Source organism: Malassezia sympodialis, genomic scaffold (assembly GCF_000349305.1).
Source record: "Malassezia sympodialis ATCC 42132 genomic scaffold, msy_sf_13, whole genome shotgun sequence".
In the NCBI taxonomy this organism is placed as follows: domain Eukaryota; kingdom Fungi; phylum Basidiomycota; class Malasseziomycetes; order Malasseziales; family Malasseziaceae; genus Malassezia; species Malassezia sympodialis.
The window spans coordinates 1-24,657 of NW_017387811.1; the positions used below are offsets into that span (position 1 = coordinate 1).

The 24,657-nt window shown below is 56.3% G+C and overlaps 9 protein-coding genes and 2 pseudogenes across 11 annotated transcripts; 8 read left to right on the forward strand and 3 right to left on the reverse strand.

Annotated features, from left to right (window-relative positions):
* The first annotated feature begins 1 nt into the window (after nucleotide 1).
* On the forward strand, nucleotides 2–5,377 carry MSY001_2684 (annotated as a pseudogene). The gene has a single exon. A coding segment is annotated over exon 1 (5,376 nt).
* A 9-nt stretch (nucleotides 5,378–5,386) lies between these two features.
* MSY001_2685 (uncharacterized protein) lies at nucleotides 5,387–8,266 on the reverse strand (the record flags this gene model as incomplete). Its single annotated transcript, XM_018884547.1, has 1 exon — nucleotides 5,387–8,266. One exon carries the CDS (start codon nucleotides 8,264–8,266, stop codon nucleotides 5,387–5,389), a length of 2,880 nt encoding a protein of 959 aa, XP_018741196.1.
* A 116-nt stretch (nucleotides 8,267–8,382) lies between these two features.
* Nucleotides 8,383–10,008, forward strand: MSY001_2686 (uncharacterized protein; the record flags this gene model as incomplete). Its single annotated transcript, XM_018884548.1, has 1 exon — nucleotides 8,383–10,008. The coding sequence occupies one exon, from the start codon at nucleotides 8,383–8,385 to the stop codon at nucleotides 10,006–10,008; it is 1,626 nt and encodes a 541-aa protein (XP_018741197.1).
* A 38-nt stretch (nucleotides 10,009–10,046) lies between these two features.
* On the reverse strand, nucleotides 10,047–12,641 carry MSY001_2687 (uncharacterized protein; the record flags this gene model as incomplete). The annotated part of the gene is made up of 2 exons (XM_018884549.1): nucleotides 10,047–12,509; nucleotides 12,615–12,641. 2 exons carry the CDS (start codon nucleotides 12,639–12,641, stop codon nucleotides 10,047–10,049), a joined length of 2,490 nt encoding a protein of 829 aa, XP_018741198.1.
* Nucleotides 12,642–15,636: 2,995 nt separating this feature from the next.
* MSY001_2688 (uncharacterized protein) lies at nucleotides 15,637–16,893 on the forward strand (the record flags this gene model as incomplete). Its single annotated transcript, XM_018884550.1, has 1 exon — nucleotides 15,637–16,893. One exon carries the CDS (start codon nucleotides 15,637–15,639, stop codon nucleotides 16,891–16,893), a length of 1,257 nt encoding a protein of 418 aa, XP_018741199.1.
* A 1,378-nt stretch (nucleotides 16,894–18,271) lies between these two features.
* MSY001_2689 (uncharacterized protein) lies at nucleotides 18,272–19,105 on the forward strand (the record flags this gene model as incomplete). The annotated part of the gene is given in 2 exon segments (XM_018884551.1): nucleotides 18,272–18,573; nucleotides 18,589–19,105. 2 exon segments carry the CDS (start codon nucleotides 18,272–18,274, stop codon nucleotides 19,103–19,105), a joined length of 819 nt encoding a protein of 272 aa, XP_018741200.1.
* Nucleotides 19,106–19,215: 110 nt separating this feature from the next.
* MSY001_2690 (uncharacterized protein) lies at nucleotides 19,216–20,348 on the forward strand (the record flags this gene model as incomplete). Its single annotated transcript, XM_018884552.1, has 2 exons — nucleotides 19,216–19,278; nucleotides 19,338–20,348. 2 exons carry the CDS (start codon nucleotides 19,216–19,218, stop codon nucleotides 20,346–20,348), a joined length of 1,074 nt encoding a protein of 357 aa, XP_018741201.1.
* Nucleotides 20,349–20,366: 18 nt separating this feature from the next.
* Nucleotides 20,367–22,039, reverse strand: MSY001_2691 (uncharacterized protein; the record flags this gene model as incomplete). Its single annotated transcript, XM_018884555.1, has 2 exons — nucleotides 20,367–21,755; nucleotides 21,782–22,039. 2 exons carry the CDS (start codon nucleotides 22,037–22,039, stop codon nucleotides 20,367–20,369), a joined length of 1,647 nt encoding a protein of 548 aa, XP_018741202.1.
* Nucleotides 22,040–22,206: 167 nt separating this feature from the next.
* MSY001_2692 (uncharacterized protein) lies at nucleotides 22,207–22,749 on the forward strand (the record flags this gene model as incomplete). Its single annotated transcript, XM_018884556.1, has 4 exons — nucleotides 22,207–22,215; nucleotides 22,271–22,426; nucleotides 22,499–22,618; nucleotides 22,657–22,749. 4 exons carry the CDS (start codon nucleotides 22,207–22,209, stop codon nucleotides 22,747–22,749), a joined length of 378 nt encoding a protein of 125 aa, XP_018741203.1.
* A 684-nt stretch (nucleotides 22,750–23,433) lies between these two features.
* On the forward strand, nucleotides 23,434–23,710 carry MSY001_2693 (uncharacterized protein; the record flags this gene model as incomplete). Its single annotated transcript, XM_018884557.1, has 2 exons — nucleotides 23,434–23,536; nucleotides 23,571–23,710. The coding sequence occupies 2 exons, from the start codon at nucleotides 23,434–23,436 to the stop codon at nucleotides 23,708–23,710; spliced, it is 243 nt and encodes an 80-aa protein (XP_018741204.1).
* Nucleotides 23,711–23,756: 46 nt separating this feature from the next.
* Nucleotides 23,757–24,478, forward strand: MSY001_2694 (annotated as a pseudogene). Its single transcript is given in 2 exon segments — nucleotides 23,757–23,898; nucleotides 23,904–24,478. Coding segments are annotated over 2 exon segments (717 nt in total).
* The last annotated feature ends 179 nt before the right edge of the window (nucleotides 24,479–24,657 follow it).

Here is a 24,657-nt window from a genome sequence, read left to right on the forward strand (position 1 = left end):
CGCGACGGCGCGGCCGGTGCGTGCGGCGACGCTGCGCCCGATCTACGACGCGCTCCTTGTCCTGTGGGCGCAGCAGCGCGAGGCGGAGCGCCAGGACGCGGAGAAGGCCGCGCAGCTGTTTGTCTTCCAGGGCGAGGACGCCTCCGACGAGCAGGCGCGTCTCGACGCCGAGATGCGCGCGCTGTTCCCCGTGTACGACGACGTGCTTGAGCCGGGCGACGCGCCGCGCGCGCGCCGCGCGGCGCCGCGCATGGACGAGGCGACGGTGCGGCTCGTGTACGACCTGCACACGCTCCTGCATCCCGGCACGCTGCCGCTGCCGACCGTGCGTGCGCGGCCGAGCGCCGCGGAGATCCTGACGCGGCAGTGTGACGAGCTCGTGCGCTGCATGGCGACGGGCGCGCCGCTGCCGGCTGCGCTGGACGGCGCGGCGGCGTACATGCTCGCGCGGCTGCAGCGCGGCGCCGCTGCGGACGGTGCCCGCAACTTTTACCACGATGCGCAGCCGGCGGAGCTCGCGCGCATGGCGCCGCTCCTCGCGCGTCTCCGTGAGCGTGTGGGCGCGCTGCTCGGCGCGATGCCTGAGCAGGTGCAGCTGCAGCAGCTCGCGGAGCGTGTGGAGCGCGTCGCGGCGCTGGACTGTGCGAGTCCCGTGGCGAAGGCGCTAGCGGCGATTGAGCAGCTGCTCACGCACGTCGACGACTGGGAGACGTACGCGTCGTCGGCGCTGTCGCTGCGTGCGCACGCCGCCGAGCTCACCGCGCTTGTGGTCGAGTGGCGGCGTCAGGAGCTGCACGGGTGGTCGTCGCTCCTCGACGACGAGGCGGCGCGCGAGGAGGCGCGTGTCGCCCCGTGGCTCTTTACGCTGTACGAGGCGACGACGCGGGCCGGCACGGCGGCGCTGCGTGGCGAGCTCGTGGCGCTGCTCGACAGCTACGTGCGGGAGAGCAGCGCCGGGCAGCTCAGTGCGCGCCTGCGCCTGCTCGACACGCTCAGTGTGCACCTCGCGTCCGACGACCCCGGCACGAGCCGCCTCCTGCACCACATGGCCGCGTACTTTGCGCAGTTCGTGCCGGCCGTGGAGGCGCAGGTGGCCGCGCAGCGCACGCGCCTGGAGCGCCAGATGGCGGACTATGTGCGGCTCGCGTCGTGGCGCGACGTGAATGTGTATGCGCTCAAGCAGAGCGCGCAAAAGACGCACGCGTACCTGCACAAGACGCTGCGGCAGTTCCGCGAGGTGCTGCAGCAGCCGGCGGATCCGCTGCTTGCGCTGCATGCCGAGGCGCGGCCGAGCGTCGCCGTCCGCCCGCTGGTGGGCGCGGCGTCGAGGCGCGTGGACGTGCTGCGTGGCATGCAGCCCCGAGGCGCCGTGGCGCCGAGCGCGGATGCGTCGCGCGCGCCCCACATGCAGGCGGCCGAGCGCACCGTCGCGCGGCTGCGCGCGCTGTGTGCGGACACGCTGCAGCCGCCGCTCGCGTCGACGGCGTACGAGGCCGTGGTCGAGTTCGGCACGACGGTGCTCGAGACCGCGGACGACCTGGCGCAGCAGACGCCCGCGCTGGCGACCGAGGCGAATGCGAAGCGGCTCAAGAGCCTGGCCTCGCAGAAGCGCCGCGCATGGGCCGAGCTGCTCCAGGCGCTGCGGCGGATGGGGCTGTCGCCGTTTCTGACGCCGGAGCGGCATGCGCACAATCACGATCCCGCGCGGGTGTACGGCGTCTGTGCGCTGCCGCCCCACGAGGCGCTCGGCACCGATGCGATGCATGCGTACCACGCGGCGATGCTCGCGTGCCTCGCGCGCCTGCGCCTCGCGGTGCAGACGCCGGCGGGCGATGTGCCGGAGCTGCCGCGCGGCGTCGCGTTCGTCGAGCATGCCGTGTTTCTCGCGCTGCAGGTGCGCGAGCGTCTCGGGGCCGCCTTGCAGGGCGCCACGCGCGTGTGGGCCATGGCCCAGCGTCTGTGTGCGCTTGCGGGCCCCCTGCAGTCCGTGTCGCCGACGGAGCGCCTCGCTATCGAGTGCCGCGCCGACACGCTCGCGCGCGCGGCGGAGGCGCTCACGCAGCTTGCGCGGGAGGCGCCCGACGCGGTGCGAGCGTCGCCCCTGGGCGGGGACGTGCCGCTCGCGCGTATCGAGGAGTGGGGCGCGCGCGTGCAGAGCGCGCACGCGCGACTCGCGGCGGTGTGCGCGACGTGGGCGACGAGCTCGCTTGGCCTCTTGACGGCGTCGGAGGTCGCGGTCGTGCAGGACAGCACGCAGGTGCTGCTCGATGTCCACGGCGCGCTGGCCGCGCTGGGCCGCGAGGTGCCGGGCGTGCAAGTGCTGACGGCGCCGCTGTGTGCGTGGCTGGGCCCGGCATGCGAGCCGCTGGCGCTGTCCGATGCGCCGGCCTCGGGCGCCTTGCAAGCGGCGTCGGACCGCGTGTGCTCGTCGGTGCTGGTCATTGTGCAAGAGCTGCAGGGCCAGGAGCCGCCCGCGGCCGACGACGAGCCGTGCCAGCTGCTTGCGGAGGCTGAGCGGATCCATGCGCTGGACCGCACGCTCCGGCCGAACCAGGTGGCGGACGCCATGTGCGAGGCGCTCGCTCTCGCAGGCAGTGGCGACGTGACGTCGGCGTGCGTCGGCGACATGGCGCGCTTCGTCGCGCCGTATGCCGAGCTGCTTGGCACGCACCTGGCGGCGACGTCGCTGTGGTTCCGCGCGCTCATGCGGCTGTGTGTTGTTCTGAGCGTGATCATGACGACGCTCGCGCAGAAAGGCTTCTGCCAGCCGCCGGACGAGGACGAGGCCGAGGGCAGCGATGCGAGCGGCGAGGGCGGTGAGGCGCTCGAGGGCGGCACCGGCCTGGGCGACGGCACCGGCGCCAAGGATGTGAGTGATACGCTGCAAGACGACGAGCAGATGGAGGAGCTACAGAACGGCGAGAACGAGAACGACGACCGTGGCGAGAGCCAAGGCGAAGACAAGGCGCGCGAGACGGACGATATGGACGGGGATGTCCACAGCGTCGACGGCGAGCAGGAGGCGGGGCAGAGCGATGGCGAAGAGGCGCAGGAGAAGGAGGTCGAGGACGAGGTCGGCGATGTCGATCCACTGGACCCCGATGCCGTCGACGAGAAGATGTGGGGTGCCGAGCCGGAGCAGGAGACGCAAGGCGAGTCGGAGGCGCAGGGCACCGCGGGCGACGACCGCGAGCAGGCCGGCGAGCGCCAGGAGGCCGATGCAGAGCGCCCAGATGCTGGTGACGACGCCGGTGACGCCGACGACGCCGACGACGGCGAAGCACAGCCGGAGCTGGAGGACATGCCCGACCGCAACGACGGGCTGGGCCGCGAGCTCGACCAGGAAGCGCACGAGGAGGAAATGCAGCTGGGCGAGCTAGATATGCCCGAGGGCGACGAGGAGCCGGGTGACGACGACGTGTCGCTAGACGAGGAAGAGGAGGATGCGGCACCTGAAGATACCCCCAACGAGGACCTCGACGGTGGGGTCCAGGCCCCCGAGGCCGACTCTGTGGATCCGGCGGCTGAGCAGGGCATGGATCAGGACCAGGCTGAGGATGGCGATAAGGCCGACGAGGCGGACAAGGACATGGACGAGGACGCGGGGCCTGACACGGACGTGCAGGAGGACGCCGAGCCCGGCATGGAAGCGCAGGAGGACGCCGAGCCCGGCACGGACCAGCCCGAGGCGGAGCGGGGCGGCGACGACGCGGCCGGTCCCCGCGACGTGCCTGCGCCGCCTGCCATGCCGCGGACGCTCGGGGATGTCGCGGACGATGCGATGGAGTACGATGCGACGCACGAGGGCGGCGGCGATGATGCGGGCGGCGCGGCCGGCGCGCAGGAACGGGCGATAGGCGATTCGGACGATCTCGACGGCTCCTCTGCCGCGCAAGGCGGTGGCGCGCCGCAGTCGGCGCCGGAGGCTGGTGCCTCGGGTGCCGACGACGAGGCACGCCCGAATCCCGTGCAGAGCTTGGGCGATGCGCTTGAGCAGTTCCGCCGCGACGTCGAGCAGATTCGCGAGGCATCGCAGCACGACGAGGCGCCGCCGACCCGCGACGATGGTGTGCCGGAAGCGAGCGAGATGGAGCATGTGGCGCCGGACGACGAGGCCGACACGCAGGCGCTCGGCACGGCCGACGAGCAGCAAGCGCAAGCGATGAAGAACCTGAGCGTCGCGGATGCCGAGCAGGGCGAGACGACGATGCTGCCCGACGCGCCTGAGAACGAGCCCATGCCCGAGGAGCCGCGTGCGCCCGCTGCGACGGAGGAGGCAGAGGCGCTGGGCACCCACGCGCACAGCACGCGCGAGGGCGCGCTCGCGGCGGCGGACGTGCGGGAGGACGCGGACGCCGAGGCCTCCGGCCCCGTGCGGGACGAAGAGGTCGAGCGGCTCGATGATGAGACGCGTGCGCACGCCGAGACGGCCGTGCTGCATGCCCTCGAGGCGTTCCGTGCCTCGGATGCTGATGTGGCGCGAGCTGCGGAGCTGTGGCGCTCGTACTCGGCGCTGACTATGGACCTCGCGTTCGGGCTGTGTGAGCAGCTGCGGCTGATCTTGGCGCCGACGCTCGCGACGCGTCTGAACGGAGACTACCGCACGGGCAAGCGCCTGAACATGCGCAAGATCATTCCGTTTATTGCGTCCGACTTTGCCAAGGACAAGATCTGGCTGCGCCGCACGAAGCCCTCCGCGCGCGAGTACCAGGTGCTGCTCGCGATCGACGACAGTAAGAGTATGGCCGACAGCCGGAACATTCACCTGGCGTACCAGACACTGGCGCTGGTCGCGGGGGCGCTGACGCGACTGGAAATCGGCGACATTGGCATCTGCCGCTTTGGCGCGTCGATGGAGATGCTGCACGAGTTCGGGTCGTCGAGCTTCAGCGACCAGCACGGCGGCCACATCCTGAGCCAGCTGCAGTTCCAGCAGACGAGCACGGATATGCAGGCGCTGCTTACGCAGAGCATGGATGTCCTGCGCGACGCCCGGCAGCGGCACGCGTCTGTCTCTGCGGCGGACCTCTGGCAGCTGGCGATTGTCATCTCCGACGGTGTGTGCCAGGACCACGCGCGTCTCAAGGCGCTTCTGCGCCGTGCGACGGAGGAGCGCATCATGATGGTGTTCGTCGTGGTCGACGCGGGCGCCGACGGCACGGCGCCTGGCGCGGGCGAGGCGCCCCGCAGCTCGATCCTCGAGATGAACCAGGTCAGCTACCACACGGATGCGGCCGGCAAGCTGCAGCTCGACATGAAGCGCTACATCGACACGTTCCCCTTTGAATACTATGTCATTGTGCGGGACGTCCAGTCCCTACCGCATGTCCTCGCGACAACGCTGCGCCAGTGGGCCGAGCGTATCCGCGATGCTTAGATAGGTAGCTTACACCGACGATAGCGGCACGTTCCGCAGGAAACTCAGCGTGCCGAGGCAGTAGTCCAGCGAGTCGACCAGGCGCGCGCCCTCGCTGCGCTGCTCCTGGAGCACCTCGCGCAAGGCCAGGGCCAGCGCCTGCCCCTCGGCGTCCGCGTCGGCGGCATGCTCGGGGTGCACGCCTTCCGCTTGGAGCACCTCAGCATGGCACGTGAGAAACACATGGAGCATCGCCTGCACCGCCTCCCAGTCGAGCTTGCTGCGGAGGCGCAGCGCCAGCGCTTGCAAGAAGAGGGTCTGCTGCGCGACCGACTCGAGTCCTCGGATCTCAGTGTCCAGCTGCGACGCAGAGAGCGTGTGCAAGTACGTGAACAGCGGCCCCACATCGGCGGCTTGCACCGCCACACGCAGGCGGCGCTCCATGTCCGACTCGAACGCGAGATGCGGCGCCTCCCTGGGCCTCGGCGGCGTGTCGGCAGGCGCAGGCTCGGCAGGCGCTGCGACTGGCGCAGCATCCAAAAAGAACGGCGCCTTTTCTGGCTTCTTCGGAGGCTCCTGTGGCTTGTTGCGCCGCTGGATGGTATCGAGGTGGAGGAGCGTCATCCACCGGCTGCGCGGCATGGTGCTGAGCGTCAGGAGCGGCCCGTCCGCGTCGCTCAGCTGGGGCGGGCTCGTGTACGTGCGCTGCAGCTCAGGCTCGCCCACGTCCAGGTCCGACGGCGCGCTCGTCTCGAGCGCGGCGCCCTGCACGGTGGGCACAGCGGTCTCGCGCTCAGGCACGACACCGCCCATATCCAGCGCACGTAGCGCCACAGAGGTGAACTGCGCACGGTTGACCCACAGATGCACACCGACACTGTCGACATGTGCCGTCGCGAGAAAGTCGCCGGCCGGCGAGAAGGTCACACTAGTCGCCATGCTCGAGGGGCGGAACGCGTCGATGAGCTGCGCCGTTGCCAGATCAAACGTGCGAATCACACTGTCCGTGCTGCACGCCACGAGCCAGCGCCCATCGGCAGAAAAGGTGGCATCGAGAATGCGTCCACGAAAGCCGCGGAACCGACGCGCGACGCGGCGCGTCTCGATATCCACGACAGCCAGCACCAGGTCGTCGCTCAGGACCGCGAGCAATTGCGAGGCGCGGTGGAGGCGCAGGCCGCTGATGCCCGACGACAGGGGCATGGACGCCAGCTTGTTCGCCGTGTGGAAGTCAAAGTAGTGCAGCTGGCCATCCTGCGAGCTTGCGAGGCACAGCTGGTTGACAGCGTCTGTGACCACATCCGAGATGGGCGACGCGCTGTCTGTCTGGAAGGTGCGCCGGTGCATGTGGCTCTGCATATTGAACATCTCGACGCGCCCATCGCTCGTGCCGACGAGCGCAAAGTTGCCACACGCACTTACGCAGCTCGCCGTCGCCACCGCAGTGTCCCTCTTCGAGCGCGACACGCTCAGGAGCGCCTTGTTCATGTGCTTGTCTCGCACTGTCCAAGTATGAGCGTAGGTGTCGCCGGCGTGCGTCGTCAGCACATCGTCCCAGTCGCGCGAGCGCATCGTGCTGTACGAGAGCGACGAGACAGGCCGTAGCTTGAGCGAGCTCGCCTCCACGGCCAGCTTGTGCGACTGGCGCTCGATCGAGCCCTGGCTCAGCTCAAACGAGCGGCTGTCGCGCACGACGCTCAGGCACCGCACGCTGCGGTCCCGCGAAGCCGACAGCATGGCTCGGCCATCGTCGCCATAGTATCGTATGAGATGCGGGGGCAGCGCGTGCCCACTGCGTGACTTGAGTAGGCGCGGCGGGAGCGTAGGCGACTCGAAGAACCACTGTTTCAGCGCATTGTCAGCGCCCGTGGATATCAGCAGTGGCTGGCCCGGCACAAACTCGATAGCGCCAATGGCACTGTCGTGGGCATGCTGCATCGAGTGCAGAAGCCGCGGCGCACCGCTTACAGGCCCATCGGCGTGGGCGGCGTCCAAGTCAAAGAGAGAGAGCGCGCCTGCGCGCGTCGCAATAGCAAGCGTGTGAGCCACATTGTCCGTACGGAATGCCAAGCACCGCGCGCCCAAGCCGCCTTCAACTCGCACAGAGAAGAGCGCCTCGCCGACGCGTATATCGTACAAGGCAACCATGCCATCCGCATAGGCCACGGCGAGCACATCCATCGCAGGGCTCTGTTCCATGCATACGACACCCGCGTGAGTCGACGAGGCTTGGCCGCCGCGCACGTCGACCGCAGAGAAGGTGTGAATCAAAGAAGCCGTGCGCACGTTCCATAACTGTAGGGAACCATCGGCCGCACCGACAACGACCTTATTTAGGTACGTCGCCGGGTGCACAAACTGCGACGCAATAAAGCCATCGGCAAACACGATCTTTTGCATGAGCTCCGTGGTGGTGAGCGACCACACAAACAAGCACGACCCGTCAGCAGCGAGTGCGCAAATATAGTCTCCAAAGACAAGCAGCGCGGACAGAAAAGTCTCACTCACGCCCTCCTCGGGAATGGCCGTCGAGTAGGACGCCACTTCGTGGCCACGCACAAAACGGTGGACGGAGGGGCCTGCTGCAACGACCAGGCTGTCTGGCGAGGTGGCATGAGCCATCGCACTAATGGGATGAGCCAGCGGTGGTCCCACAAACAAGAGTGTCATTCGCTCCGCATTCCACATCGCCCAGGTGTCGCCCAGACAAGTCACGACGTTCACATCAGGGGTCTGTGCATCCTTTCCACCGAAGCGAACCTGCAAGATAAAGGGGATGCCATTCGTAATGTAGCCTAGCGCACGGAACGGCGCATAGAGCACATCCCTACGGCGTTCCACCGCATGAGACTCAGCCTCCTGTGCGCCGGCCGCACGCACGCGCTTTTCTCGCGGCGCGATCGCAGCCATGGAGGACGACGCTCACCCGACCGCTGAGGCGTTTGTCAAAAAACTCCATGACTAAGCAGATTTTCCGCTGCGACGAAATTTTCGGAAGCAGCCCTTCAACGACGACCCTGGCGGCCATGGTGGCGAAACACACGGGTGCGGATGCTGAGGAGACCAAACTCGAACGCGAGCTTCAGAATGATGTAAATGAAGCAGAAAAGAGGAGCGAAGGGCCCGCCGAGCGCCGGCCATTTTCTGAACTGGACCTCACTCCCGGCACGGCGCAGGCACTAGAGCGCATGGGCTTTACGACCATGACGGAGGTGCAGGCGCGCTGTATTCCTCCGCTCCTTGCAGGCAAGGATGTGCTTGGTGCAGCGCAGACGGGCAGTGGCAAGACGCTGGCCTTCTTGATTCCTGCCGTGGAAATGCTCCAGCGTCTCCGCTTCAAGCCACGCAACGGCACCGGCGCTATTATCATTTCGCCTACGCGCGAGCTTGCGCTGCAGATTTTTGGAGTTGCCAAGGAATTGATGGCGAACCAGAGCCAGACACTGGGCATTGTAATGGGCGGTGCGAACCGCAAAGCCGAGGCGGACAAGCTGCAGAAGGGTGTTAACCTGATTGTGGCTACGCCGGGTCGACTCCTGGATCATCTGCAGAACACGAAGGGATTCGTGTTCACAAATCTCAAGTCGCTCATCATTGACGAGGCGGATCGAATTCTGGAGATTGGTTTCGAGGACGAGATGCGCGAAATTATCAAGCTGTTGCCGAGCGAGAATCGTCAGTCGATGCTGTTCTCGGCGACGCAGACGACCAAAGTGCAGGACCTTGCACGCATTTCTCTGCGTCCCGGTCCCCTGTACATCAATGTGCATGAGCAGATGGCAGCCTCGACGGTGTCGAAGCTCGAGCAGGGCTATGTCGTGTGTGACAGTGACAAACGCTTTCTGCTGCTCTTCACATTCCTTAAGCGCAACGCAGGCAAGAAGATTATTGTCTTTATGAGCAGTTGCAACAGTGTCAAGTACCATGGGGAGCTGCTTAACTACATTGATGTGCCTGTGCTTGATCTGCACGGGAAGCAAAAGCAGCAGAAGCGTAGCACCACGTTCTTTGAGTTCTGCAACGCAAAGAGCGGCATTTTACTGTGCACAGACGTGGCCGCGCGTGGCCTTGACATTCCCGCCGTCGACTGGATTATCCAGTACGATCCACCAGACGACCCGCGCGACTATATCCACCGGGTCGGCCGTACCGCGCGTGGCGGCAAGGGCGGCCGCTCACTGCTGTTCCTGCTGCCGAGTGAGCTTGGCTTCCTACGCTTCCTCAAGGTGGCCAAGGTGCCACTGAACGAATACACGTTCCCCCCCAATAAGATCGCCAATGTGCAAAACCAGTTGGAGAAGCTTATCTCGAAGAACTACTACTTGCACCAGTCGGCCAAAGAAGGATACCGCTCGTATATCCAGGCGTATGGCTCCTATTCCCTCAAGCGCATCTACGACATCCACGCCTTGGACCTTGCCAAAGTCGCCAAGGCATTTGGATTTGCGGTGCCTCCGAAGGTCAATGTGACGATCGGCACTGGTCTTAAGGCACGCAAGGAGCGGACGGGCAATGACGATGAGGACAGCGACGAGCCGCAGGGCAAGCGCCAGCGTGTGGATCGTCGCTCCTATGGTGCAGCGGGTCGCGAAGACAAGGCGGCCAAATACCGCCCGCAAAAGCGCCAGGGAGGCCAGCAATGGAGTCGGTAAGCCAATCACCGAACGAGCTTGTAGCATACGATTGGTATCTATATCGCATCAGAGATCTGCCGATGCGAGAAGGCATTCCAAATGTATAAGATGGACGCCGTGTTCTGGTCTGTCGTCGTCTTGACATTGGCGCGCAATTCATTCAGTGCCATTTGGACAGCCCGCAACACAGGCGCATAGGTAGTGGCGCTATGCGCCCGAATAGTCTCGCCATGCAGCTGGAACAAGGATGTGAGCCACGCAAGATGGAACTCAACGTGTGGGCTCTGACTGCTGGGATGCAGCCGCGCAGCGACGAGACCGAGTACACGCGGCAAATACATCGGTGGCAGCTGTTTCACTACCAGGGGCACTTCATGCACCTTCGTCCGCTCATACACCTCGGCCTCCAGGACTGGATCGTTCAGTCGAAGCGCGCCCAGAAGGGCTACCAGAGCATGGCCCTGGAGTGATGCAGCACGGACCGCTTGGGGCGTCAGTTCCAGATCGAGATCGCTCGGATCAAAGGTGGCATATTCATCGAGACTGTAGATGAGCAGGCCACTGGTCGAGGCCGCCGCCCAGCTCCGACCTGTCGGCGAAAAACGCACACATTTGGAGCGCGCCTGCGGCCGTGTAGATCGCTTACTGAGATCGCCGCGTTGCACACCCGGTAGGCTTTTGTCCGCACGCTCCGCCAGTGTGAGCTCATCTTCGTCGGATCTGTCATCCAGGAGCTCCACGTTTCCAGCTTCAGTGACTTGGCGCGAGTCTAGACGGTCCTGTGTACCATCCAAAGAAAGGTTGAGACTCAGTGTCCAGCGCCTGAGAAGTACGCGCTCACGCACGTCATAGAGGCAGACATAGTTCGCATTGCCACCGGCCAACACGCACGAGCCATCTGCACTGTAGCAAACACTCGTGAAAGCTGATCCTGCCGCGTTGTTGCGCCGTTGAACCTTGTCGTCCAGGCGTCGCCCACCGGCGATATCGCGGCGACAGTCTATCACACCCGTGTGGCGTCCGTGCTTTGTGTCAAAAAAGCTCAACTGGCCGTCCAGGGTGGCCACACAGACCTCCAGTCCATCTGGTCGGAAAGCCAGCGTCAGGCCCTCGGAGGAAAGCGGCATCGACTCCGTGTTCTGGCTGCGACGGAATACCTCCCACAGCCGTACACTTCGGTCCCAGCTGGTGCTCGCAAGAAGACCACTCCCACTGGGGTCAAAGGCCAAGCCTGTCACAGGTGCCTCGTGCCCTGACAAAATTTCCAGGAGTTTGCCTGTCTGGACACTCCACATGTAGGTATCAAACGCGTCGGAGCTGCCGGCACACACCACTTCGCCGCTTGGCTCCACCGCCAAACTTATAAATTGGACAGGATTGGGACTGGTAAATGTGCGGAAATTACGGTACCGGATCAGGTCATACGCACGTACAGTGCCGTCCATCGAGGCACTGAAGAGGACTTGGCCTTGCTTGGCAAACTCCACACAGGTGACCGGCGCAGAATGATCGGTGAAGGTCACGGTGCAGAAACCCGAATTGGTGTTCCAGATTTTCACCTTTCCGTCATCGCCGCCTGTTACAGCCATTTGACCATCATGAGCAAATGCGACAGCGTTCATGTCATAGAAATGGCCTTGTTGCTTTAGAATGTAAGATTCACTGGCCCATTCCCATACGAGCAATTGGCCCAGACGCTGGGCACCAAAGCCAATCCATTCACCCGTAGGATTGATAGCCACGCTCGTTATCTTTTCCTGGCTGATACTGAGTGCGTGTACCTCTGTAAAGTCAGGCATGTCGCGCAGAGAAAACAGTCCCGATGAGAAACCCACCACGAGACGCGATGTTCCCGGATTAAAGTCCGCACAAGTGACTTGTGTATTGAGTTGGTGGAAATAGTGGCGCGATGCGACGCCCCATCGCGTGAATCCGACAGTATTGTCTGGGTCTTCAGCGACGCCCTCGCCCCATGCATGCTCCTCGTCGTCTTTCCCTTGCCACACAAGACAGGCACCGTCACGGGACACTGTGTATATAGTCTTTTCGTCCAGCGAGAAGAATGCACGCAGTACAGAATCACGGTGACCAGTGAACGTTTTGGGCCGAAAACCGTCTATCGGGTCGAGGCTGAAGAGATGAGCACTCATGTCCTTGGACGTCGTCAGGAAAAAGCGGCCCTTCCGTGACCAGGTAATACTTAATACATCATCAAAGTGACCCACATATGTGCGATGGAGTACAAAAGGAGCGAACTCGCGCACAAAAATACTAGGTGTGCGCCATACTTGCACTTGGTTACCGTGTGTGACGGCCAAAAACTGACCATTCGGAGAAAATTGGGCATCACGCACAGGCAGCTTAAAATTCATGTGCGCAAGCAGTGCTCGGCGTGCCACATTGATCAGAAGTGCGTGGCCGTCTTCGTCGGCAACAAGCACCAGGTTCAAGTTAGATGGCGACACGGCCACGCGAGCAATGGGCTTGCGAGTCTCAAAAGGTAGCGTATATGAAGTATTCTGCACGAGATTGAAAACAGACAGTCGATTCCCAACAGGGGAATAGAGTGAATTTCCATCTCCTGCGAAATGTATATTCCCTTGCTGGTACACCGTACCACATACATTCGCAAACTGAAACGACGACTTCATGGTGTCGCTCAGATGGAACAAGGTATGGCGACTTTTTTTGTGCTTTGTCAGCAGCATAAGCCAGCGATAATCCCCCCCCCCCTTCTGTGAAATTGGTTTCCCACGTACAGGCCTGACCCTTGTGGCGGCTGTGGCATTGCCCTAGTGCCATGACCTCGCCTAATCAAAGGCGATTGGGAAACGAGTCGAGGTTCGAGGAAGCGCTGCTTCACGGTGGAACCCGCCGGTTGATTGCAACACCTGCGTTGGCTCAAGACTCCAGCATTGCAACACCGATCGCAATGCAGTCACAGAGACACCGAGCCCCTCGCATGTCAATTTCATGGTCCATGGATATGATCCCATGGATGATTGAAAAACCAAAGCAACGGAATACGACTCGCCCGGGCGAAGAGCGCGCGGCATCAATGGGGCCGGTCGTTGATTTTCAGCATCGATCTTCCCCCACACTAGATGCAAAATCTTCTGTTGGAGAAAGCTCTCTTCGGGGACAAAATACACCGATGTTCAGGCCTTACATATCACCTCAGCTTACAGCTGATCCTAGAAACTCCTTCTTTGACGATGCAATCGCTTCACAATCGCCTGTATCGTGGGGACCAAACGGGGGTTTGCCAGGGTCAGGATCTGGTCATTCGAATACCCCTTATTTTCCTATGGATCCTTTTTCACCTGTATCCATGGGATTGGATGCAACGGGGTCAAGCATTGGACCTGCATCACAGGGGGGACAGCCAGCAGCACGTTTGTCTTTTAGCCCAGAAGATCTCCCTATGCTGAGCAGTCCTATCCTTCCAATGCCTAAGAATGAGTTGTATCGACCAAAAGAAAGGTTTTTCTTAGAGAGCCCTAAAGAAGAGGATATACCAGCACTCTCTACAACCCAGGCTGCGGCAGAGGAGCTAGCTACGAAGTGTTGGAAGCAAGATACAAGATTCCTCGATATGAAGCAAATGGCTATGCACCTGGGTAATGATGATTCCGTGGCCGCACAGGCCCGAAAGATTTTTATGGAGGGCTTTGACCTCCGCCATTGCAGTCCTCTTGATGCGCTGCGTCTTCTGTCTTCGCAGCTCTACATGAACGCTGAAACCAATCGGATCGACAACTTATTACAAGCGCTTGGTGTGGAATACATGAAAGTGAACCCAACCACAATATTTCAGACAGAAGAAAACGTCAACAATGTTTTGTTTGCATTGTTCTTGTTGAACACTGATCTTCATGTCGCTGAGCTGGATACGAAAATGAACCAAGCTGAATTCGTACTGAATACGTGCCAGAATTTGAAGCCTATGTCAATTCAGACGGACGAAAAAATCATCAGTGCATTGCAAGAGATGTATTGTTCTATCCTTTCTAAAATGCTCGAGGTACCTCCAAGGTTAGAACAGGCTTTGAGTGCTGCACCTAAAAGACCTTCAATGCAGCGTGCACTTTCACTGGGTCGTGAAGATGGTTACTTTCCGGCATTTATGCAAGGTGATGTTCTTTTGAAGCCCCAGCGCCAAGGCTCGTTGTTGAGAATGTCACTTAAGAATCAGCGTTGCAATTCTGTTCCAGTTAAATCATCATTATCAGTTTATGGAGGGAAGAATTTGAGTGCAAATGTCCAATATTTGAGCGTGAATGAGCCCGAGTCGGTACGCAAGTTGCAAAAGCCCCAAAGTATGTACGTCGCTGTCCTTGAGAAGGAACATCTTGTCCTTCGTCGAGAATTATCGACAAAGGATATAGGCAATGCTTTGCACAAGCTTTTGATGGTCCATTCTTTGACCAAAAGTCATATTGGTTCTGATCAATCATACGTGTCAGTCACCCTCCATGATGGCACGATTCATATTCTATACATGAACACCTTACTCGCGCAAACTTGGGTGTCAGCTTGTAATGAAGCAGCAGCTACGTTCACTCGTGTCCCTATGCTTGAGGGGGCGTCTAACTGCGATTATGGCTGGTTGCAAGTCCAACAACAGCATCTTACATCTACCACGCCAATGAACTCTAACTGTCCTACAACCCCTCAAAAAAGTTGGTGGAGCAAATGGCTAGGAGATCGTCAGGCTTCTCCAACAGAGGAAGTTAATCTGCATGAATGGCATCCACCTCCAATGTCGTTAGAGCCTTCGAGTACGCCAAGGGAGGGTCAGTCAGTCAAGATGGATCAATATATCAAGTATTTACAACAAGAATTACAAGTACATGAAATGCTACGAGACCCTATGATACAATTGTGGAAGGGTCTACCACATACGCTGGCGAAAGCGACCACCAACTGGGAGAGACGACATGCCTTTCTTACAAATCAATTGGAGAAATTTGATACATACCTAAGATTCTTATCGAAGCATGAGTGATTAATCCACCTGTGGTTTGGACCTGTGAGTTGCACATGGGGTAGTAACCCAAATTTGTTTCACGTGATCAGACCCTTACAGGGCTTAGTCGGGCATATCGATGTTGAATTATGTAGGATAATGCAAGGTGTAGAATACCTGATGTTAATTGATGTGCAACCAGACAGAATCCGGCTTGGTTGGAATCTGTGGGGGCGGGTTCCTTACAGTGCGCGTAGAGGCTAGGCCAGTCAAATGGCAAGCAACCGAGCTTCGCCTCCTCTCACCTTACGTCGACGGCGCACCCTTAGCATTAAGGGTTAGAAGCAGTACCCCTCGCAGTTAATACACTGCTCGACGAACGGTCAGGTATGTCGCTACATGGTGCCCGATGCAAGAGCAGAACTAATGCACGATTACAGACTTCGCCCTACTTGGCTGGATCGGTACGTGCATAGCCACAGCTTCGGCGTCGGGTCAAGTGACAGGGCTAACATTGACAGCATAGCAGGTCCCCACCAGGTCTCCTCTCACCTCACGCCTTCACTGCACATTCACATCCTCCTCCAACCCGCTGGTTCGCGTTGGAAAGTCATTATCTGAGCGTTGACCGCCTGATATATTACCTTGCTTGATCCCCTTTCCTTGAGATTCCAAAAATGTCTTCCAGCAGCGTGGCTCATACTAGTAGCGCGCTACGTCGGCACCCTGCGAGTCTTTTGCCACGCATCGTGCACAACCCCTCCCTTACTGACTTGATCCGTTACCCTGTCTCTCGTGATATGGTTGCCTATATTGCGAAGCAAGCCACGGATGTGATCCAGTGCTCGACCGAAAATAAGAATGATGGTAGTGCACCTAAGATTCAGGGCCTCCCGAACTTGGAAACTTTTATCATGATGCTGGTCGAAAAGAGCAACGTACAGGTGCCGACTCTGCTTAGCACGCTGGTTTACCTCGATCGCTTGAAGCATCGTCTTCCTCGCGTCGCGAAGGGTATGCCCTGTACACGTCATCGTGTGTTTTTAGCCACACTTATTGTGGCTGCGAAGAATTTGAATGACTCTTCTCCCAAAAACAAGCATTGGACACGATACTGCGTTTTCTTCTCGCAAGCTGAAGTGAATTTGATGGAAAAGCAACTGCTTTATCTGCTTGACTATGATCTACGCATCGAAGAAGATGAAATTATGTACCATTTCAGTCCTTTCTTCCGCCGCTTCGAATCTCGTGCTGACGCAGGTCGTCGTGAGATGTTCCTGCGTGGCTGTGAGGCGGGACGCGAGTGCGAACGTTACGCTCGCGCGTCGGAACGCCGTATTGCGCTTCGAAACCTTCCCCCCTCCCAGGTGCCCTGCTGGAACAGTCAACCTAGAAGCGCACCCAGTACCCCTAAGCGAGTGGTTCCCCCCAAGCCTGACATTAAACGGCAGGCTGTCCCTATGCTCACACCCACTGCCACTCTCAAGTCGCTTTCGAAGCACGTGCGCAACTCTGAAACAACCCGCTCGAACTCTTCTATATCTGAAGCCGAGCTTACGGATGATAACGGTTCTGCAACTTCTTCGCCTGATGAGGCTAAGGAATATGAAGATGACAGGAGCATGTCTTCTATCCGACTTGTTGAAAGCACCAGGATAAATCCGGGTCTGCCTCGATCCGGATCTGCTGCCATGGTCTCTACAATCGAGCAACAAGTGTCACCTAGTCGTTCGTGCTACACGCCTACATCGTATGTGCACGCTGGAGACAAGTCTCAGAGCTTTAATGAATCGCGAACGCTTGAAAGCACCCCGGTTCGCAATGCGAAGTCCGTCAGAGACGGCATGCAGCGCTACTTGGGCAACGTGATCCCTGGTGGATTGCGTCGTAATAACTCCCGAATGACTCTTCGCGCACAGAACTACACACAATAATCTCGAATCTCCTCTTATGTGGATGATTGGGGTTGTTCGTAATGATGCAAAGCTCCATACCCTTCTCCATACGAGACAGGCTTTCCTTACTGCCGGAATATCTACGTTCGGGGCCATCTTTCGGAGTGAAGGCAGGTCCTTTAGCTCTTACACTATTATTGTCCACTCTGCTTGTCATTGGCAACCTGTCAGACTGTATGTAGATATTCCTTTTCTCTTCTCACTGCCTCGAGGCAAAGAGATGGTACTTCGCTTATAGATCCCCCATCGCAAGATAACTTCGACCTCCACATGTCGCAGAAGGCTCGGGTTCTTCAACCAGGCACACCAACAAGTGCACTGCTGAAGTCCCATGCGCGGGCTCTTGCGTGAATGCGCAAAGCAAATAGCAAAATGTCATCCTTTCGTGAAGTCAAGCATAAAACAATTGTTGAAATCGACATGCATATCGTCCATATCCGAAAAGTGGGGATACAAAATTGATGTACCCTTGTGCTTCCGGCCTTGGATTATGCTTTTATTTTTACTTGACCTGTTACTGATGGCATTCCTTGGGTAAGTTCTTAAATTCAATTTACATTGTAGATTTCATCCATCTGCGCAGGATTATGTTCAAATTAATGATAAGGTACTTCATTTCGTTGGCTTTATGATCGTAAGTGCATCGCAATATATATAACCATAAGACCACCTTTATATGCTACTGGATCTGGAGTCTCGACACGGTGTGTAGTACAAACATCTGACAAGAAACAGTCCGCGTATTATACCGCATTTTGGAACTATGCGCCATTGAGTCTGACCATCCTGTTTTGCATTGTTATCGGATGTATTGGCTCCGAATATATTCAGAGTCTGTTACCGGTAAGTGTGCGCAAACCTAACGATGAGTATAAAATGTTTCAGTTTGGAGACGTCATCGCGAATCTGCTAGGTGGTTCAATCGGGTTGTACATCTCATACAAACTAGAACAAAAATATCGAAGCAGTGATGCGAATGGACTTCATGAATCTCCCGACTTAGAGAACCCCGGCGAGAGCGACAACCAATTACTTTATGAATTTAGGTCTGATTTGTAGTTTCAAGTTTCCGGCGATGCCCTGATAGCATTTGGAATGCGGGCGATATGCACATGGCCCGTCGAGTTTGCCCCGCAACATTGGAGTGTGGTCATGGCACGTGGAGGTTTGCAGAAACACACTGCTCGCATTGGTGGAACTGACGCCCTGGATTCTCTCCCAATTGGGATGGGAACGTCATAGGTTGAGATAGACCAATCAGGAAGGCAGGGGATGGAAACTTTCATAGATTATGATCAGGGCTCATGGGACCCTTAAGTGGCGCTGTAGTCCACAATCGAGTACTACCAAACTTACTATGGCTACCTCAACCAGCAGTCAAGCACCTGTAATCCAAAGTGAAACTGTTGATTTCATCGCTGCCGTCCCTCTGGTGTCAGGTGCTGTGGACTATGCTCTGTCCATTGTCAAGTCACACTCTCTCCTTCAAAAGGCCTATGACCTTGCTGAGACCGTGACCGTTAAGGCACTTTCCATCTCTCAGCCGATAGTGTCGATCTTCAGTCAGCCGCTTCATATCCTTGACCATACAACCTTGAAGGTCCTGACCTTCGCTAAAAGCAAGGTTCCTTACCCCTTTGAGGTAAAGTGGGAAGACCTGTATGCGCAAAGCAGGGCGCCAATCGAACAGGGCCAGAAGCTGGCAAACGATTACTGCAGCAAGTCGCGCGAGATGTACGATACACATGTGAAGGGTACTGTGAAGAACATTTATGAGAAAACAGGACAAGCAGTGGAGCAGCTTCAGCAGAATGAACAGCAATACCTTCAGAAGACAAGCTCAACTATTTCTTCTTTACAGGACAAGTTTTCCAAGGTGTCACAGGAATATGCGGAGAAGACGAAGTCAGAAGCAGCCGATGGTGAGAAGGCGGCGCAAAGTCTGGTTAGCAACCTAATGTCGGAGGTGGAAGGTCTCCAGAAGTTTGCAAAGAACCTGCCCGCTGAAGGCCAAAAGCGCATGGAACCTTTGATGGAACTGCTTAGCAAGACATACAAGGATCTGTCAGGTGTGGCGTTTGATTCGAATGTGGCTATTCAGGAGCGCGCAGCAAAGGTTCAGAACTATCTTGGTGAGACGACGGTGCCTGAGCTGCAAAAGCTTGTGAAGAGCGGTCTGAAGACTGAGTAAAGCTTATACTTTGACCCGAATATAGATGATCTCCCAAGAGAATCGCTTTATGGAGCGACCTATAATGCAATAGTTCCGAATACTTTTTGTAGGTTGGACCGTGCATTATAATGACGCGTGCGTACAATAGGCTGTATCTACAATTCGCACGTGGCAATGAGCGGATTGTACCGGTACGTGGATTACCGCGATGAAGCTTCTAACTCAACCTCCAGTTATGGATTTCGGGCAGCAGAACCAGATTAATATCATCACACTCGAGCGTCACGTCCTCACTGAGGGTATCAAAAGTTACAAAAATGATCCCACTGTTACTGGTGAAATGACTTTGCTTTTAAACTCGCTCCAAACGATTTGCAAATTCATCGAAAACCTTGTCCGCAAGGCACGCTTGAACGACCTTATTGGCGTTGCTGGTCAACAAAATGTGCAGGGAGAAGACCAAAAGAAGCTTGATGTACTTACGAATGAGATTATGGTCAAGGCCTTGATTGCTTCTGGTCAGGCCGCCCTTCTCGTCTCGGAGGAAGAAGAGAACGTGATCATTGTGTCAGAACACGGCGGCCACTCCGGCAAGTACTGCATTGTCTTCGACCCTCTCGATGGCTCGAGCAATATTGATGCAGGCGTGAACATCGGTACTATTTTCGGTATCTATCGCGTGCGCGAAGGCTCGCAGGGCTCACTCGAAGATGTTCTGCGTCCCGGTCGTGAAATGGTCGCGGCTGGTTACTGCATGTACGGTTCGTCTGCCAACATTGTGCTTTCTACAGGCAATGGGGTAAATGGCTTCACATTGGACAATTCTGTTGGTGAATTTATTTTGACACATCCGAACATCCAAATCCCGGCCCGCGGAAAGATCTACTCTATTAATGAGGGTAACTCAATGTATTATCACGAGCCTGTACTCAAGTATCTGGACTCCGTGAAATATCCGAAGGATGGTAGTAAGCCTTACTCGGCCCGCTACATTGGCTCCATGGTGGCTGATGTGCACCGCACTTTGCTCTACGGTGGCATTTTCTGTTACCCTGCCGACAAAAAATCGAAGGACGGTAAGCTTCGCCTCTTGTATGAGGGCTTCCCTATGGCGTACCTCGCTGAGCAAGCTGGTGGTGTGGCCACAACGGGTGAAAAGCGTGTGCTGGATGTCGAGCCTAAGAACATTCACGAGCGTGTGCCAATTTTCCTTGGCTCAAAGGACGATGTCCAGGATCTGCTTTCCTTTTACCAGCAATAAATCACTCATAGAACTACATTATACACTGTGTGCGATTTCGTATAAACCGGTACTTTTTTGAGTTGTGAGCTCGTTTTGTTGACCCAGCTCGTGTTGAGCAATGGCCTCGCAAGTGTCCATGGCTGTTGCTATACAGTCATTCACGCCAACACCACCATAGCTGTTTCCCAATAGCGACAAATGATTGCGCAAGCAAGGATCCTGTTGCAGCATTTCATGTAACTGTTTCATCCGATATTGATGACCCACGAGATACTGGGGAATGGTGTTTGTTAGAATGCGTGCATGAACAAGTTGTGTGTATCTGGCCAGTACATGAGAGGGGATACCAAGTTGAAACTCAAGAGCACGCATTGCTCTCTCCTTCACCTCCTCAGTGGATGGGAACGTCGACCGATGACGCCAATAAGGACCGCCCATCATGACTGTAACTTTATAAAATGAAGAAGAGCCATCTGACCGGGTCGGACCCTGGTTTGGCACAGCATCACTGTCAAGCACTGTGCCTAGAATTTCATCGTGATTTTCTGCGGCGTTGCGAGGCACCAAGTATCCGAAGCCTTTGATAGGTAAGGAGTAGTTTTCACCACGAGGTGGGGCAAGGACGACGTCGACAACGCCCAAATGAGCAGCAGGGTTGTGGCGTAGATGAGGTAATTCAGGCAACAGGCCTGCAAGTTGATGGGATGGTATCGTAGCGACAAGTCGATCCGATTCCAAAGGCTCGGAAGAAAAGCGCGTTGAAATAAGCCACTTGTCGCCCCTACGAATAGATTCGCAAGGAGCGTCTTTCCAGACTTCGACGTTGGGCATGGCCATAAGTCGATCCTCAATAGATGAAATCAGTTCGCCTAAGCCATTGGGGAAAGAATATATACTGGTATCCCTGAGCTGTTTTAGCCTTTGCGGATTCATCCTTGCCTTGATAGCCTGCAATTTCTGAGATGTTTCTTCCTGGTATTTTAAAGGTGTTGCATCATATAAATGATTGAGTGATTTGGGTAATAAGGCTCGCAGTAAGCCTCCGTGAGTCTGCTCAAGATTCACGAGATAGGGCATAATACTTTTGACGCTAAGTTCGCGAGAATCGCCCGCATAAATTCCGTGTATCACAGCAGAAACAAGTGTTTCCGCCACATTCTCGCCCAGGCGGCGTGAAATGAAACTGTGCACAGATTCATCGACCATAACATCAGAGAGAGAATCGGACCGTGGTACGCTCCATTCTCGGAGCACGCCTTGGGCTGCCGAACGAAGAAAAGGAGTCCGAAAAATAGAAGTGAGAGCTGACCAAGGGGAAGACGGTAGTCGGTTTAGAGTCCCATTGTAATATAGAAAACGGTTCTGTGCGGATGCTGAGGTACGAGGGACCAATATCATACGATCGGTAAGTTCTAGTTGATCGAGCTGGATAAGCAATCAAAAAGACATACAAGTTCAATTGTCCGAAGACCTTTGTAGCCCACTGGACGGATACTTCGAGGTCCACCCTCTAAAAGCGCTGTGTCACTATCCGGGTGGTTCGGAAAAACTGGTATCCGGCAACTGCTGATCCACCCACCCAAACGATTCTGTGCATCTATCAAGACAATCCTAAAAGAATCTCTGGGTAGATTTCTTGCTAGTGTATATGCTGCCGAAAGACCTGTGATCCCGCCCCCTAGAACAGCCACAGTTTTGGCAGGCACCATCATGTAACAACTTCAGCATGGTGCGTGCACGCCACCTCCCTAGGGTGTGGAGAGTCACGTGGAATCTGATGAGAAATCACCGGCGCGGGACGGAACGGATGGAGGCACGGTGTGTGCATCATTTTCTGCCTTCCTACGATCCATCGGTTGTTGGCGGAGAAGTCACCATGGCGTCGGTATGTATAGTCTAACGAGTTCTCCCCCCCAAGAACATATGCTAACACACATTAGAAGTCGATTTCTCTTGCGAACTTTATCAAGTCTTCACCGAGCCTCCTTAAGCTCGTTCAGCCTGTTGCGAACGCTTACGCGAACGCCGCCGGCTACCGCCAGATGGGTCTCAAGTACGAGGATTTGATCGTTGAGGAGAACCAGCAGATGCAGAAGGTATGTGTCACCGATTGGCGCACGGCAGTGTGCCACTTCTTTGGTTGTAGGGGACTGGACTAACATACCTAGGCTCTGTCACGTCTGTCTACTGCCGAGTCTTATGACCGTGCTTACCGCTTCCGCCGTGCGGTGCAATGCTCGATTCTCCAGCGTGACCTGCCCCAAGAGCAATGGACTAAGCCCGAGGAGGTATGTGTTGATCCCTTGTGAGTCGATTAACATGACAGGATAACAACTACGTGACCCCGCTGTTAGAGGAAGTCCAGGCGGCGGATGATGAGCGCGCAGCCTGGGACACCATGAAGGTCGTGAAGAAGTAGAATTATTCCTAACTACCTACAATGATGTTACCCTCATTTGGTTCTGACTAAGTTTATATGTCTGTGTACTGTTTGCCTTACCTTTCCCCCTCCAAAGCAGGGAATTGCGAGCTGTTGCTTTAGAATAAAGTGAGAGTTTTGTAAATGCAATTGGGGATGAGGCGCATATAGGACTTCGGATGATGGGAGGTGGAGTGTTCGCACATCCATTAAACTTAGTTCGTTCCGCTTAGAGAATGTGGGACGAAAAGGCCTTCACCCTTATAGGTGTAGGTAACTACGGTCCCCACATTCGAGAACCTCCAGAGGATTGGGGTTCTGGTAGGTCATTGCCACCAGCGTTGCTCTTGCTATGCACTTTGGCCACATTATTCACGACCGTCGTATCGTCGTATTCTGTTTGGTTGCAATTAAAGCATTACTTCAAGCCGCGTCTACAACGCTATGTGGTACGGATCTTAATCATGTTAGTATTGGTAATCTTACCCCTTTCAGGCCCTTGCTATATGCGGTGTCTTCCACGATATCCTTATTTTCATTGCAACTGGCAGAGATGATTGACTTGATGCGAGATTTGTACGAGGTGCGTCATGAATGCAATGCTCTGACCGATAGGCATTTGTTATCTACTGTTTTTTCAGCTTGTTAGTGGAATATTTGTCGGGAGAAAGTGCAATCTTGAACATGCTAAGGGGAAGACCTCCGACGCCCCATATCTTCCCTATTAACCTGATTTTTCCACCGATGGACCTCAGCGATCCATACACATTCCTGACTTTGAAGCGAGGTATTTTGCGTTAGTATTCCTTTTTAACATTAAGAATACGTCCAGATTAAGCCGGTTCTAGCTGTGGCTACAGTGCTACTGAAGATGTACGGTAAATACCAAGATGGACGCCTCCATGTCAGTAACGGCTATACGTGGATTGCAATGCTCTACAGTACGCACTCAAAATATTAACCAGTTACTAGATGTTTCTGTATTTGTGGCATTGTATGCTTTGACTATGTTCTGGATTTGTTTAAACCAAGAACTAGCACCATTCCATGTTGGAGCGAAATTTATTTGTGTCAAAGGTGTTATCTTTTTCAGCTTTTGGCAGGGATTAACGATTTCTATTCTAGTGGCAACGGGATTGATCACGAAAAGTAAGTTTCCGTCGAAGCTGATACCTTAGTTGGAGGTGTGGTGGATGACAGCCACCTATCTGCTGCGTTGCAAGACACCTTGATTTGCATGGAGATGCCTCTATTCGCGATGGCACATATGTATGCATTCTCATTCAAAGACTATGTCGAATCGCCGAAGCGCTTGGCCGGACGCATGCCGTTTTTGTATGCATTTCGGGACAGTTTCGGCACAGGGGATATTTTCTCGGATACAATGTCGACGATTCATGGAACTGAATATTCGTACCAAAGGTATGAACCCAATAATGACAACGTCGTTCATCATGCATCAGCATATACTCGCAGAAGCCGGGCTGGACTCCGATACGCCCATGGCGGGCGCTCAAAGTACTGGGTGGATGAGCGAGTGACAAAGATTGATGAGGAAACACCTTTGTCCAGGGATATTCATTCTCAATATACTACGGTACAAAGTCAGCTTCTCAAGGAGGAAACATTTCTAACTCGTGAAGAATTTGAAGAAGATGAACGATTGTATAATTTAAGCCGAAAACTCATTTTTGGCGATTATAGATACCCGTGTATAGGACCCACATAAAAGCAGAGGTAGAAATAAAGGCAAAAATGAGGTAGATGCCAGCGTTGAAGCTCGTATAGGTTGCTGACAAAAAATGTAGCTCAGGACGGTTTCGATCCGTCGACCTTGGGGTGCCGCATATTGTATATGAGCCCCACATGCTATCCACTGCACCACCGAGCTGTTGCTTACTGAAGTAT